The 15,664-nt window shown below is 40.2% G+C and overlaps 1 protein-coding gene across 2 annotated transcripts in view; it reads right to left on the bottom strand.

Annotated features, from left to right (window-relative positions):
- Positions 1–15,460, bottom strand: part of ABCD2 (ATP binding cassette subfamily D member 2) — a 43,009-nt gene extending 27,549 nt beyond the window's left edge. Inside the window, exons 1-6 of one of the 2 annotated variants that reach the window (XM_005481896.4) lie at positions 14,070–15,460; positions 12,562–12,739; positions 8,093–8,214; positions 5,158–5,326; positions 1,989–2,083; positions 435–580 (exon numbers count right to left, since the gene is read on the bottom strand). In XM_005481896.4, coding sequence (XP_005481953.1) covers positions 435–580; positions 1,989–2,083; positions 5,158–5,326; positions 8,093–8,214; positions 12,562–12,739; positions 14,070–14,993 — 1,634 coding nt within the window. In that variant the 5' untranslated portion in view covers positions 14,994–15,460. Of the gene's footprint in view, positions 1–434; positions 581–1,988; positions 2,084–5,157; positions 5,327–8,092; positions 8,215–12,558; positions 12,740–14,069 lie in introns of both variants that reach the window. The other variant, XM_005481895.3, reaches the window with a different exon arrangement.
- Between the last annotated feature and the right edge of the window lie 204 nt (positions 15,461–15,664).

The raw sequence follows: 15,664 nt of genomic DNA on the forward strand, positions 1-15,664 counted from the left end.
GCAATCTGCAGTTACTGTTGGATTGGACTGTGGTCTTGCACTGTCAAAGTTAAGTTTTGGTTACTTTGACACTTAAGAATCAAACCACTCTCACTTGTTTTGATCCCTGGTTTTAAAAGAAATCAGATTTGAGATACACTAGGTCTATTTCAAATTTCTTTCAGACTGCAGTCTGCTCCCACAATCCCAATTATCAAGGAGTTCAGCCATTTGAGGAACACAGGCTCCTACACAAGTGTATGTGAGCCCTTTCCAATGACTAATGATGCTGCACCACCAATGAGAAAAGATCTCTTATAAATACACTTCACACACCTAAGGTTGTGCTTACCACCTTTTAACTTGGATGTACACATCACAGATTAGAAATATGAGAAGAAGGGTCAAAATTCATGTAACCAGGCAAGAGGCACCACCTTCAGCAAGACACATACCTTTGTGGTATATAAAACATGTGTTGTGGAGGGGGCTTGTAGAGAACTCCTTCATACACAGGCCACAAACCACTTAAAATTCTGAAGAGAGAACTCTTTCCACAGCCATTGGGTCCAGTGATTAAAAGATTCATCCCCTCCTCGACCTGCAAAGGGGATGAAAATGCAAAGATATTACTACACAGTAATACACAAGAGATTCCAAGACCCCTAAGAGGGATTACATAAGCATTCATATAAAATTAGCAACCAATTTCATTGATTAGCTGCATGTATTCTGGAAACAGTAGCATTAGATAAAATATGTGGGCTAAGATAATGAAAATAATCTCCTTTATATCAGAGTATCTCTATAAATTAATGTTTACAGTAGTATATGGTAGTAATATTTATAGTCATATATCATATTATTATATACATGTAATGTAATATGTGATATGATTACATTACAGCATCAACACATCACAGTCAGAATCAATTGTTCTAATGCAGATTGGGTCCAAAGGTGTTACCAGTGTTTCAAACAGTGTTGTGCCTATCTGTGATATTAACTGCAGGTACAGGAGGTCAGTCAAGTGATTTGGAAAATTTATTTCACATTGCCATTTCCCACTTAATTGCCTCTGTTAACTTGGCTATGATGACAAATGATTTTTTTTACTCATTTGACTATTACCCTGTGTATATGAGTGCATCTTTGTGCATAATCACAATGTAATTATCTATGTTTTACAGAAATATACTGACTTCTGTATTTTCTTTGTTTCTGTCTCTTGAGATGAGTAAATAGAAATTGATCTGCTTGATCATAAGGTTGTAATTTTACAATTCTGAAATTCCTACACTGAAATTGTTGCAAGTTTTGCCATAGCTAGGACCATTTTCTCCTAGTTTCTAATTCAGAGGAAAAGGAAAATCCTGCTTTAGCTAAATTAAAAGATGTGCTGGAATTGTTAAATTTATTTCTGATAACTTCAACTCTTTTTAAAAAGAACAGCACCTGCACTGGAACATCAGATCAGGATACATTCAGTAAAGGTCACTCATTAAAATTGAAAGCAGGTACCAAGAGGTGTCTGGAACAGCTTTTTAAAAGCAATACAATTTTCTGCTGAGTAAATGCTTCCCAACTGGACTGGGGAATGAACTATGCTGTCAGGTATTAGTCAGTACTGCTCTTTGTGGTGATCAGGAAAAACTACAGGTTTCATTTTTTCACTGTTGCTGTGGCCTCAGACATTTAAAGGAGCCTTTGTGAGTAAAGCACCCCAATTTGACTGAATTTAACTAAAGGTGGATGCATACTATCATATACATCTTTGAAAACCTCAGGTCAGTTTTTCACCTGGCAACAGCAACAGAAATCCTCCCTGTTCTTTCTCTGAGCAGGAAAAACTCCACATGTCTGCCTCCATTGAGCTACTATGCCTACCTTTCTGGACTTCCCCTTTTATCCATATGCTCCTCCAAGTACTTAACATAAGGTATATGAATTCTGTGCTGTTTATGTTAATGTGATGGCAACAATCAGAAGATTCTTGCATATCATCTTACTTTGAAGTTTAGTCTGGAAACCACCACATCGCCGTTCGGAGTAATTATAGGAACATTTTCACAAATAATTCCTTGATCAACATCAATTACTTTCCCTAGGAAGAAAAAAACCCAAAAATTAGAGTTTGTGAAACCCTCCATTAAGCAATCACTTGTGACAGCTTCTGTGCACAACTGAGTATATTTTGAAGTAAGGACTGGTGTTTGAGACAGCTTTTTCATGTGCTTCAGGTTCTCCTATTGGAAAATCTGGATAATAAATCTTAGCTAGTCCAAAAGACACTGTCAACAGCAGCCAAGAATGTGCAATGAAACCCAAATTTGATCCTAAACACAATGCACATTAGGCATCCTAAATACGTGATGCACTATAAAGATGTGTTCATTCAAATTCTGCTTGTATTTTCTGCATTCTGCTTTAAACAGCTGTTTAATATCAAGCAGTAAAAAGTTCAAGGACAGCCTCAGACACAGGCAAACCTGTTAACCTTCTTTGAGGATTTAATTAGGAATCACTACCAGCTCTGAAAGTTGGAGCACCTTTCAGTCTCCTCCAGCAACAAGAGCAAAGGAGAAAACATTCAATGGCTTGTTTCCATCTCTTTTTGATGCCACAGACACTGTAAACGTGTCTTGTAAGTATTTGCAGAAACTCATAAAACATTTCAGTCAGATAGACACACTTGGCATTTGGATTTCTGGCAAACTAAACATACCATCTCTATTGGACATTTGGATACTCTGCAATACAAGGACTTTGATATTAACGGCCCTGGAAAGAGTAAAAGAATGAAACTAACTTCTCAGACAGCTGTTAATGGTCTTACCAACAGAACCCAAACAGCTGGATTCCTAGAAAAATATTAGCAATTACCTTAATAGACAAGATGCAAAGGAAAGACACTTCTTGTTGTATTAGAAAGCTGTTTATTTGTAACATAAACTAATCTGAACAAAGAAAAATGCAACAAAGACCAAGTTAGCTAGTTAATTGTAAAAGGCTCTGCTAGCATTTTCTTCACTTAAGTTTAGTCTTACGTTCTTCCTTCAGAGGCTCTTTCTTCAACTGATTTCAACTTTGCCAAACCATAACAACCTGGGCAGAAATTTTTATGCCATATTTTAGTCCAAATGTTCTTTTTTCATAAAAGTATTTTACTTACAACAGCATGAGAGTATATGGGGAAAAAAGTGTTTTTTCTGCAAAAAGAAATTACTTTGATACAGTGGAGACACTGTAATTAAAATAAATCTATGATAAAATATAGTCAGCTAGTAAGAATTAAGTAAACTTAATTCTTACTTCCTAATCCTAATTTCACAGCATTTAATTGCAACTTTAATATGCTTTTAAAGTATATTTATGTGCAATCAGAAACACAATTTGACTGTATTTGTACAAGATGTACAAAGTTCTGTTTAATTTTTAAAATTCTGAATTATTAAATATGCTATAAGGCAATATTATTATCTGTAAAATATTATTATTATTTTCATATTTTCACACTGACTGGCAACAGTAAATGCAAGGCACAAAACAGACACTGCTTAGTTACAGACTTATACTGGATGATTGAAAAGGCAATAAGTGTTATGTGTTGAAAGAGCCATTGGGGAAGCAGAATATTAAGATTTTTCTCCTCTAACAATGCAGGCACACACAGGCATGTGAGCACGTGCACTTTTATCCACACACAATCCACTCTTCAGGGATTTCTGAAGCATTGCAACCAAAAGAAAGGAGGAAAACCAGTATTACAATAGCACTTGTCATAAAAAATGTGGAGCCTGTGGCCTAGATTCATCTGGCCTAAATTCTTCTTAAATCCTTGTGCACAAGGCTTGGTCTTGGCTAGCTGCCTCTGAGAGCTACAACTACACAAGAGCAAATGCTTGTCACCATGGCTCAGGAGGAATTCAGACTGGATGAAAAGTGACTGTAGGGGAATGAAATCTTGGGAAAAGGTTGCAGAGAAAAGAGGAGTGGGTTTAGACACAGCAGACCTAAAGGGAACCTGAAGAGCACACTTGCATATCTCACCTGCATTTGGTTTTGGTTTTAAACAGTTATCTAAAAAGAGACCCCAGATTACATCATTGCTCCAGGAACTACAAATCTTTTCTCATGTACATGACAACATGCAACAGTTATAAAATGTGATTTATTTAAACATCAGCCAAGCACTACCAAGATCTATAAGATTAAGACATCAGCTATTTCCATACCTATCCACCATGCTGCATCACACTTGGTTATAATGAACCTTGTCAGAGGACCTTTGAGAAATATGAGCTGAAGGGCAGCACTGTTGAAATCACTGCAAGAAGTTATTTCACATAGAGCCCTTTGGGGCCTATAACTCTACTGAGGCTTAACTTTTCAAAAGCTAAAGGAAGAGAACAAGGCTTTTCAACACCACAGAGGGCAGCAGCAGAAATGCTATGTTGGGAAAATGAGGAAAAACCCATTGCAAAAGCTGCCTTTGAGTACCTCAGAGAGAAGCTGGATGCAAGAGGCAGAGAGAGGTGGCACAATAAGGAATGGATGTACAGAGAAAATGCTCCAAGGAGGGTGGAGACAGAAAGACAGTGGCACCAGAAGACAGATGATGGGGTCAGGAGGGAGAAAGTATATATAATCAGATAATTTGGGAGGTGAGGAGAAGGGTAAAGTTATCATTTGCAGTTGAAGATTTCCACTAAATTATGAAAAAATGAGCACAGGCTGATCTTTCATCATGGAAAACATAGTATTTTTGGGAAAAAATACAGAACCAATCTGTCTTTTCTCCTCCTACCTCACACAAAATAATGTGACGGCTGAAAATGAAAATGTTAGTCTCAGCTTCCTGGAAAAAAATGAATGGTCTGAGGAAAACAGGCACAGTCAGTGTACCATCACCATCACATATAATAGTACAGCTGAAATGCCTTTTCATTGAAAGTTTTTACAGAAAACATTTGAGCCATTTTGTGTATTAGAAAAGCACACCATAAGGACAGAGTTATAAGGAAGCAGGGGGTTAAAATGAAAGGCAGCATGATCTCTGGGGCATTAAGGCTGAGAGGCTGATTAGCTACAGAAAAAAACCTCTGTTCACCTCCTGTCCCACTGCTCCATGCCTCCCCCACCACCCCTGGGAAATTCATACAAATATGAATTAATTACCTTTGATTTCTAAGGGCCCATCAATGTGTAACTCTGCCTTATCTTCACTCCTGCTGTTGTTTACAGACCCTTGAATAACAGCAGTTCTTTTGTAGATGCCTCTCCTCACCTCGTCAAAGACTGCAAACATGTTGTAGACACGAGCGGTGTAGCCTGCGAGCTCAGTGACCTGAGAAACAACAAACACCTCCTTTCAGTTTGCTTCACAAATTCTACAAATGAAATGTTTGGCCAAAGATCAGCATGAACAACAATGCTGATCATCACCCATTGATTTCCATTCCCTGAAATGCTGTGCTAACCCATATACCACCTGCAGCTCCTACCCATCAGCAGACAGGACAGCTGAGCTAAGCCCATGTAAGCCAAGATAACTCCAATAAATGAGGAGGCTGTAGAGACTGCTCATCTCTGTAGTCCTCCATGAACAGAGAACAGCTACTAACATATCTGAAAACAAAGAGGATGGTACACAAGAAAAAAAACAAAATTTCTGCATTTTCCAGAAAAAATAGAAGTCCAGAGAAGTGGGAAAAAAATGGCATCTATAATTACTTATGTTTACTTGCTTGTATTCCTGAAATCTCCTGTGGGAGAAGCGTGCTTTTCTGTGTAAAAGAGGCAGCATCAGGGCACCCTAACCTACAATACAGTACAAACCAGAAATGAGTCTTCTGTCAACTGCATGCTAAATCTGACACCTTAGAACAGAACTGGGCATTTTTAAGATGGTGACGTCCCATAAAAGGGCTTTTTTTCTTCTTTTGGTTTTTTTGGTCCTTTGTTACCATTTTCACCTGGTGAAGACAGAAACACAATACATCTCTGGACCTTGTAACTTCATATTCATGGGCTATATAAGAGCTCCCAAAGAACTGCCTCCATCTGCTGGTAGTAAAGAATTAAGCCAAAGCCTTTTGTTTTAAATGTATTATTAGATGGCTTTAAAAGGATACATTTTTATACAAAATGCAGAGAGGACAAGAAAATTAGATCAAGATTATAAAATCCTTGGCTTGCTGTGGTTAAATACACACACCCCATGACTGAGCTCACCCACTATGGTGTACATAATTCCAAGATTATTTGAAATAACTGGAAATAATTCCATAATTCTCCTGTAAATTTCACTATTTGTGCCAGACTCAGAAGTGAGTGCTAGCTCTGGCCACATGGCCATCATTTCACCAGGATGATGGAGAGAATCCTGCACCTGATAAATCAAACTCCTACCAGCTGTGCCCCAGGAGAACCATAACATGTAGTAAGCTTCTATACCATGATTGTAGAAACTTAATTTGTTCAAACACTAAATACCACCACCCAAACTATTGACTGCAAACAAAAGTTGAGCCCACCTCATCTGCACAGTGAATTACACTGACTTGAAGGAGGCTGCCCTGGGGAAAGAGGTAGGCAAGAACTGGAAATGCACTACCCCTTGACATGGGTTGAAGTACACTGTGCTTTGGAAACTGCCTGAATCACAAAATGGGAATGACAATGTGGTTGAAGTACTGCAGTGTCTTTTGATGAGAAGCATAAATGTAAAATTAAGATGGAAATTCATAGAACTGCTCTTTTGTCTCATGCTGTCTGGATTAGTATCTTACCACGTTATAGACAAAGTGAGTTTGTTTAGTTCTTCCTCTACTATTTTTGGGTACTTTTTTGCCAAAAAAATAAACTCATGTACATTACATAAATGACTCAAATGCTGAAAACAAAACACATATAACATCAGTGTATGATTATCTGGCAGTATCTTGATACCAGATATCAAGCAGGGAACAGCTAAAAGAGAATAGGATAAAAATCACAGCCCACTAGAAGGACTTCTGAAAACAGCACAGACACTGGCTTTGTCAAAGTCTGTATCTGAAGGTGCCAAACCACCCCTCCTCTGACACTTTACAAAGCTGTAGCTGGTATGGCTGGATTCCAAATAACAGAATCCACAGTCTTTGATTAGCTGCCCAGCTAATGCATTCCTCCTCACACTGCACTGGGAAAAGGGGTTCCCACCAAAGGGATGAGCAAACACCAATTCAAACATGAAGAACAAACATTCAGAAGGAAATGTTGAGATTAATTTCTGACTCACTTTTCTTTGGCTTAACAACTGGCATTTAAAGAAATCCACAGGAGAGACAACAGATTAAAGCACAGCTCTACTGGAATTTGGGTAAAGACCTGAAACAACATCTCTGATCTTCTGGATTAACATTCTGTACTTCTAGAATACTTGTACTCCCAAAGTGAACTTTTTCCTGCTAAAATTTCTCTATTTTGAAATATTACTTACAATTTAACAGGTTCACAAGATACTGAAAACAGTCTTACAGTTTAAGTGGCCCAGAAATAAGTATTCAACTCTCCTTGTTTTTCATACAGAAACAGGTTTCCCAGTGAGAGGGAGCTACCCCATCTCTGGAAACATTCAAGGCCAGGCTGCATGGGACTCTGAGCAATCCAATAATAGTCAAAGACGTTCCTGCTCAAGGCATGGGGGAGGTTGGACTAGAAGACCTTTAAAGACTCTTACAATTAAACTATTATATGCTTTTGTGACAGTTCCAACAGAAGAGTCCCAGTACACTGAAGGCAGACAGCCCAAATTCTGTGCTCCAAACAGAAGAGGAATTTGAACCTTTATCACTGACATTCCAGGAACATCTATTACTCTCTGATGACACCTGAACACAAGTATTAAAAATGACATCTACACATTGCACCATACAGGCAACTGTGCACTTTAGACTCTATGTGAACTTAACCCTAAAGATCAAACTACCAGTTCAAATATCTCCATTGATTTAGTTGCAATAGAATTGGCCTTTAAAAACTGCACTACTTTTTCAAAATATTTTATATTAAATGTAAATTGTTTTTCTTTTTTTCCTCTTCTGTTTCATGCATGCAGGATGTACAGTACCTCTTTGTATGAAGACATAATCCTTTCAATAGCATCTGCTCCGGAGATCAGCAAGTTTCGTGATGTAGTAAAAGCTTCTGTTCTTTCACTAACCATTGCCTGCTTCTGCCCATCTTCCAATTCTGAATGTAAAAAAAAAAAAGTTTTGTTAAAATATTCTGCTGATAAATATCTCTACAAACTAAATTATTATTGCAATGTGAGCTATTATAGAGCAGGCTTTATCTTTTTTTAAGAAAAAGTTAACTCTATGAAGACAACCTTTCAAAAAGAACTAGTGAATGTAACTACCACAGCTTGGTCAAATAGAGTAAGTGGGAGCATATGGAATTCATCTTGTTAGGCAAAACATCCTTTTATCTATTTATCTACATGGATCATTGTCCTTTTAATCTATCATCCTACAACATAAATTTTTCAAAACATGAAAAAAGTAAAACCTAAGCAATGATCTGAAACAGATTTTGAACATAATTTTAACATCTTTGTGATTATTAATTTTCAACATTACTTATTTACCAACTTCATGTTGAAGGAACCATTCACATTTGTGTAAATCTGGCAACACTATTATATTTCTGTAAGAAAGCAATAAACTCTCATGGTATCAAAGGCATGGTTTCAATAGGATAACTAAAGTTGTGAGGCTTTATTTATTTATGACACTGCATCCTGTTAACAAGAATATTCTTGCTCCAAAGAAAGGACTTGTCTCATAAGAATGTCAGCAGCATTAGGCAAGGAGGAAACAGCAGCAGAATTTATAGAAGATATGTGAAAACTAAGTATATTTAACATATTTACATACACCATTTTGCAACCATGGGTCCCATAGATTCAAGTTGCAAGGTTTGTTTCCTGAAGGAAACAAGATTTAAAAAGAAGTGCCTGACTATTCTGAGGCTAAATGTTGTTTCAGTGTTTATAACTGCAACTACAAATCACTGGTGTAGTAAACCAGTGGTGTAGCAAACCATTTTTAAAAACTTTCCACATAAAAGGTTTATAATTAAAGATTTAAAGGGTTTTCTGCATCACATAACTACATATGCATTGCTACAAATTGCTTACATCTTTTGCAGAATGGGATCTGGAATTTTTTTTTTCCTAAGTTTGCAAAGTTTTTTTAAGTTTGCTTTTTAAACTAAACTGATGCTAGGAATCATGCTAGGCAGGGTAACACGTGGATCCACTGTGGCAACTCCTGTACTAGCAACTGCTACCCATGTTTCCACAGTGCTCATGATCAAGAAAATCCAGGAGGAATTCCTTGCAGGTGCAATGCAACCATAAATTTCATGGGCTAAGTCAAGCAATGCAAGAGTAGAGCAAACAGCATTTTCTTACTCTCACTTCCCTGACAAATCAGCCTCTAGAAATCTGGTGTCTGAGAATCTACAGGTAGTACCAAAGCCAGATGTATCTTTCTGTGTTTTTTAGTTAAATCTAAATGTTATTCTGTTTTCATTTATACATCCATAAAGGATTCCTACATAACTAGATCACTGAAATACACTGCATTACAGTAAAATACACTGGAATAATTTAATATACAATTATTTACTTATATATTAATATATTATGAATTATACATTAATTATTTATTATTAGCTAATTACAGTGAAATACACTGGAATAATTATTTAATAATAATTAAACAGTGTATTTCAGTGTTGAAATGAAATAATTGTTTCACTGTATTTCACTGAAATAATTAATGAAAAAACTTTTAAAAATTGCTACATCATAACTTTTCATATAAATATGCGTGTGTGTGTGTATATATATACACAGAGAACATCTATGTTATTTTTCCTGGGTTTAATTATGATGTTTTCTCACTTCAGCTCTACATCAACACACTGTTGTTGGAAGCCACTTGCTTAGACACAATGAGAGACATGCTTTTAAAAAATATATAGAACAGCTCTTGAAAACGAAAGATCACAAAACTCTTACTAATGTGGCTCTCACTTCAAAAAGTTATTTCCACTCCAAGAAGAATACATTTAGTGAATAGGGAGAATTCAGTAAATTCATTAGTAAAAGAGGGTTTGAAATGTGTTTACTTCTGACACAGCCAATTTTTGCTGATCTTGTTGGGATTATAGCACATGCAGCCTATGCTATATGGAACCACCACAATTAAACCATCTAGGAATCAGGTATGGTTTAACTGCAGTAATGCAGCATTTCTCCTTCTTGTAAATGCAACATTTACTGATGGCTGCTTCCAGCACCCAGGCCAGCTCATCGAGCAAGAGTTTAAGGATCTCTACAAGCCACTGCATCAGTCAGATAAGGGATATTTAAAAAATTAAAATTATACAGAATTTATGAGCAGGCCCAAAAGACAAACTCTTCTATTATATAACCCACCAATATAATTTTTCTTGAACTTTTTGTCCAAAACATTTTTCATATGGCTGGCCTCCTGTGTTAGCAAATGTCAGATTTTAACAGACTGTTGCATACAGAACCTAACATTTCCATTTTCCTTTTCCTTTGTTTAATTGATAGTCACACTTATTTTATAAACAAAAATAAATATTCCCTGTGTCTAGAGAAATCAAAGTCCTGCTTCAAAAAATAGTTACTCTCCATAAACTGAGACACATTTGGAATGTGAATTGTTTAATACAAAAAGAATAAGAAATGTTATCAAAGAGAAATCTTGTCTTTGCCACCTAAATTCTTCACTGAAAAATATAACACGATTTTACAATTTCAGTCAGAAATATCACTGTCAAAGATACTGTTCTTCTTACTGTTCTTTTTTCTTATGACTGAAGAATTATTGTTTTACTTTTTCTTTCTGTTCCCTGAAGAAGTGTACAAAATTTTTGACTTTACACCAGTAGTTTCAAGTCTCACCATGGTACCAGTTTTGTACATTTCCCTGACTCTTTTTATTTATCCTAACACAAAAATCTACCTCCTTCAGATGTGAACAAACTTGTGTGTGATCTGCAAAAAGCACTGTTATCCCAAGCAGGCCATGGTAATTTCAGGTGTGCTTGATTCTTTGAATACCTGCAATACCTCACAGTGATGCCAGTATTATGTTTGTGAACCACCATTATGGTAAGCCCCAGGACTCAAAAATAAACCCCATGTTTTAATAGTTTAGGATGCTGGTAGCAAATATAATTCTGCTTTACAATGTGAGCCACTGCTGCATCTTTGTTCTCTCCCACATTTGAAATGTATTTAACAAAGGAACAAACATGAGTAACAGGAATGTTATTTAGTTTAGCATGAGTACAAGTCCTTTTTTATTCATGCTCTAATACCAGGGAGATATTCACAACATGTGGTTAAATGCTCCTTTTCTTGATTGTACTCAGTCCCATCTTAGCAGAAAGTGCCTTATCACTTTTTCTGTTGTGCTGATAACCTTCACTGTGAGGTGAAATGCCTTTGTACGGCCTCTTGGGTTTGGAACAAGACATCCTGATATTTCTGAAGCTGTTCCCAGGATGCCAGCCAGGGTGCTGCTGTAGTGCCCTGCTAAGGCCCGTGATGGGCAGCAGCTCAGGGAGCTGAGCACCCAGCCCTGCTCTGGCACAACTTTCCAGTGAGACAGCTAAACCACGTGGGCACTGCACAAAGCCACGCCACAGCTCACACCAAGCTTGTCCACTTGGACAGTCCTCATCTGGAATATAACTTCCTTGAAAGAAACAGAATCATTACACAGAAAAGAATTCACTCATTCCTAACTCAAAGCACACAATTTAGAACTGATCCTTCTGAAGACTATGTACGATTCATGTTCTAGAAATCCTATGAAATTCATAAATATATTAAGTTCTAGTTGTGCATGAGGAAGACTGTTAAACTAAATTAACCAATACTTTTCTTTTTGCTCTCTCTTGTTTTCTCTTTTTTATTTATTTTTAATAGTGCCTGCAGTAACAACACTATTTGAGTCTCATTTCACTTCCAGGAAAATTGTGATAGGACATCAAAAATGATACCATCCTAGCCTGGAATCTGAATTTTACCTTCTCTTCTCCCAGGGAGTCAGGGAAAATGAACTGTTTCCAACAGGTCAACAATAAGAGAAAAAATTACCTATAATTATCTGTAATTACACTATGGTTTATGGAAGGAGAAGATAAGCCCTCTATTAAAGTTCATAGTATCATTTTGCAAAGGGAGATACTGTAAGAATCAGCTTGCCATTCCAACAGCGACTAATGAAAAGGTATAATAATCATTACAATCTCGGTGATAACAGGATTCTCTAAGTCCTGACTTAATATTATTTATCACACACTCCAATTAGGATCATTTGCTCAGCTGACTTGCTATGCTTGCAAGTTATACGTAAGACACAGATGTTGTAAGAAAGTCTGTGAAAAATAAACCAATGTGAACAGCACTCAAGGGAACTACAGTCTTTTGAGGACATAACTTTAAAGAAACATTTAGAAATCAGATGTTAAAAGAGATGTTATTACCACCATCTGCAAATCCCGTTGCGGTGATGATGGGCACAGCGACCATGATCATACCACAGCTACTCCAGACATACTTCATCAGGAACTGCTCTATCATGATGTACCATAAACGTTTGGACAAAATGAGATTCATTTGATCTGTCAAATCCTTGTAGCTTTTTTGCAGTTGTTTCAATTCTACCTACGGTTAAAATAATAAAATCATTTATACCATGAAACAAAGATGGACATGTTACAAGATATGTTCTCATGTGTAGAAGAAATAATCAGTTCCCAGAGTTGTCACTTCTGAATCACAACTGCCATGTGGTACTTCACACTCACTGTGCTGCAGTCTCACAGCAAAAGTGCACAGCTTTATGGAAGCCAGTGGACCTGGTCCTTATTTACACCATTGTCCCTCGACAGAACACTGGCAGGTTTTCAACTCTTTTAAATTTAAGATCTCTAATTCATACAGGAACACCATAGCAGTCACAACAGTTTGTTCTAACAACCAAAATAAGATTGATTTCATGTCCTTTTAATAAAGTTGCAGCTGTAGAGTTTCACAGCAACTGAAAATTATGTTGGAAAGCATTTGGGAATCAATTATCTTCAGTGACTTAAAGTTGCAGAGTTGATTCCTGAAATGCTGCTTGTTTCTGCAAGCAGTCTGGGGAAAGAGAGAATTATCCCAGGAGGTTTAACAAGTCAAAGACAGTTGCAAGTCAATATGTATTCAGTTCAAGCCCGTATATGTGGGAATTGAGAAAATCTATAATTTAGCTGCACTTAAAACACTATTACCGGCAGCTTTTGAGAACGGTTGTGTCTACAAAAATAAACCATTAATGTTATATAATCATTGCTTGAACTGAAAGAGTAATACTGCAGGCTGGTTTCCTTTCATTTTCACTTGCATGAAACAACTTTTTTCCCCAATTGTGTTTGAAAGGTATTACAGCCAAAATTCACTTCTAAAAAAATATGAAGAGTCCCTTAATAAGGTGGCTTTAAAACAAGCTACCAGTTTATGTAACTGTGATTGCAGAAGTACTGTACTTATGCTATTTTAAGACTGGTGACTACATCTTTGCTTGGCTATGTGAAAGAGTGTCAAAGGTTGTAGTGCGCTCTCAGAGTTTCTCCCTAGACTTTCTGGTGTGCCATGGTTGCTATTTCTGTGAATTAAATATGGTGGTTCACCCATGGCTGGAAAAAAGAAGTCCGGAAAAGTTAATCAGAATGGACTGGGTGGGGAAAACATAGCAATGTAGATTAGTTTTCTAGATAAGCATAAGATCCATCTGCAAAACCAGAACGCTGTCAGAGTTCAAGGGAACTGTGATCTGCTCCCCCTAGACACTGCTTGTGAGACGGTATTTCCTAAGAAATGGGAAGTGCCAAGCTGTAAACAAGTTTAAATGTCAGAAGGACCCAAAATGCTCAAGAAGGGCATCAGGGGAAGCACGGGTCCACTCCGGCACTGCAGGAGCTACCCCAGTGTTTCCAATTTCTCTCCTCCTTACCTTGTGCCCCCGGTAAAAGGCAATCTCTTCCACGTTGGCGATGATGCGCGAATGTATGAAGCGCAGGTAGCCCTTCTTGTGAGCCTCCTCAGCCACCAGTTTGCCGAACTTGGGCGAGCAGGCTTTGAGCACTCGGGCCGTGGCGTAGACGACGAGCCCAGCCAGGACTGTGGGCCCGATGGGGTTGGCCCCCCGGGACCGAGCAGTGCGGATGAGGGTGTAGGAGGTGAGCACGACATCCAGGATGGGCTTGGTGAGGTTGGAGTAGAGATGCGCCACGGACTGTGAGAACATCATAATGTCCTCGGTGAGGGACTGGTCGGGGTTGGCCAGCCGCCCGTCCATGCTGATCACTTTGTAGTATGTTTGGTTGGCAAAGTAGGTCTCGTAGGCGTGATCCACCAGGCGCGTGCGGAAGGCGAGGGCCAGCTTGCACTCCAGGTACCGGATAGTGCTGTTCACGAAAGTTGCTGGGATTGCGATCATCAGCCACTTGATTAACTTGAAGATAAAGCTCCTGGGCTTTTTCTCCACAATGCTCTTCACAATTTTTCCATCGAGGGCGGCCACATAGATGGAGAGGAAAGTCCTGGATACCAGAGCAAACGAGTGGAGACAGAGCAAGCCCAGCTCAGCACTCACCAGCTTGGGGAAGAACAGTTTGCGAAGTTCCAGCAGCTGCTTGAAAAATTCCGCGTCCACGGCCGGAGCGGCTCTGCCCCGGCTGCCGGCGCGGTGCGGGACCGCCCGGCCCGACTCATCGTGCGCGCCGCCTCTGCCGCTCGCCCGCCTCACACGCCCGCGGATGATGGGGTAGAGGATTTTGAGCCCGTACGCCGCGGCCAGCAGGCACGCAGCCTTCTTCGCGGCGCCTGCCCTGCTCCACTGCACCCGCCGGGCTGCCGCATGCAGCATGTGGGCCATCCTGCCCGCCTCGGCACCGCTACGTGCCGCTCCTAGCGCGGCTGGCTCATGCTCGCTGGGAAGGCCGGTCTCGCCGGGTCTTCATCGGGGCGCTGGGCCCGGCCCGCCGCCCTGACAGATGCCGAGTGAGCGCTGCCTCCCAGGGGTGATGGTGCCTTCAAAGCGCGGCGCGTTGCACAACGCAGCCCCGCGCGGCGCAGCCCGCCCCGCCGACCACCATTGGCTGCGCCGCGCGGGGCGGCACCGGCACCGGCAGCGGCCCGGCCGCTCAGCGCCGCCGCCCCGGCCACAACCGCTATCGCTCGGGGCGCGGCCTCAGCGGCGGCGGCAACAGCCCAGGTCCCTCTGCTCCGGGTTCACTGCGCGTCCCCCGGCGCTCGGCTCCGGCCGCACCGTTGATTCCCCGACGCTCGGCGGGTCCGCGGAGCTCGGCCCTGCAGCGCGCCGGCTCGCCCCAGGCTGCGGCCGGCCCTTTCCTTCCGCCTGCCCCGCGGAGCAGGCTCCGCCTCCGGCCACGGCCTCGCCCGCGGCGCGGGGGGAGCGGGACGGGGGGCGGCAGAGCCGGAGGGAGCCCGGGTCCCGTGGCAGCCCCGGCAGGATGGGCAGCGCGTCAGCCCCGGCACTCCCGAGCCTCCTCGGGACGGCGGGGCTGTAACGCCTGCCCGGAGTGC

Source organism: Zonotrichia albicollis, chromosome 4 (genome assembly GCF_047830755.1).
Source record: "Zonotrichia albicollis isolate bZonAlb1 chromosome 4, bZonAlb1.hap1, whole genome shotgun sequence".
Classification (NCBI taxonomy): domain Eukaryota; kingdom Metazoa; phylum Chordata; class Aves; order Passeriformes; family Passerellidae; genus Zonotrichia; species Zonotrichia albicollis.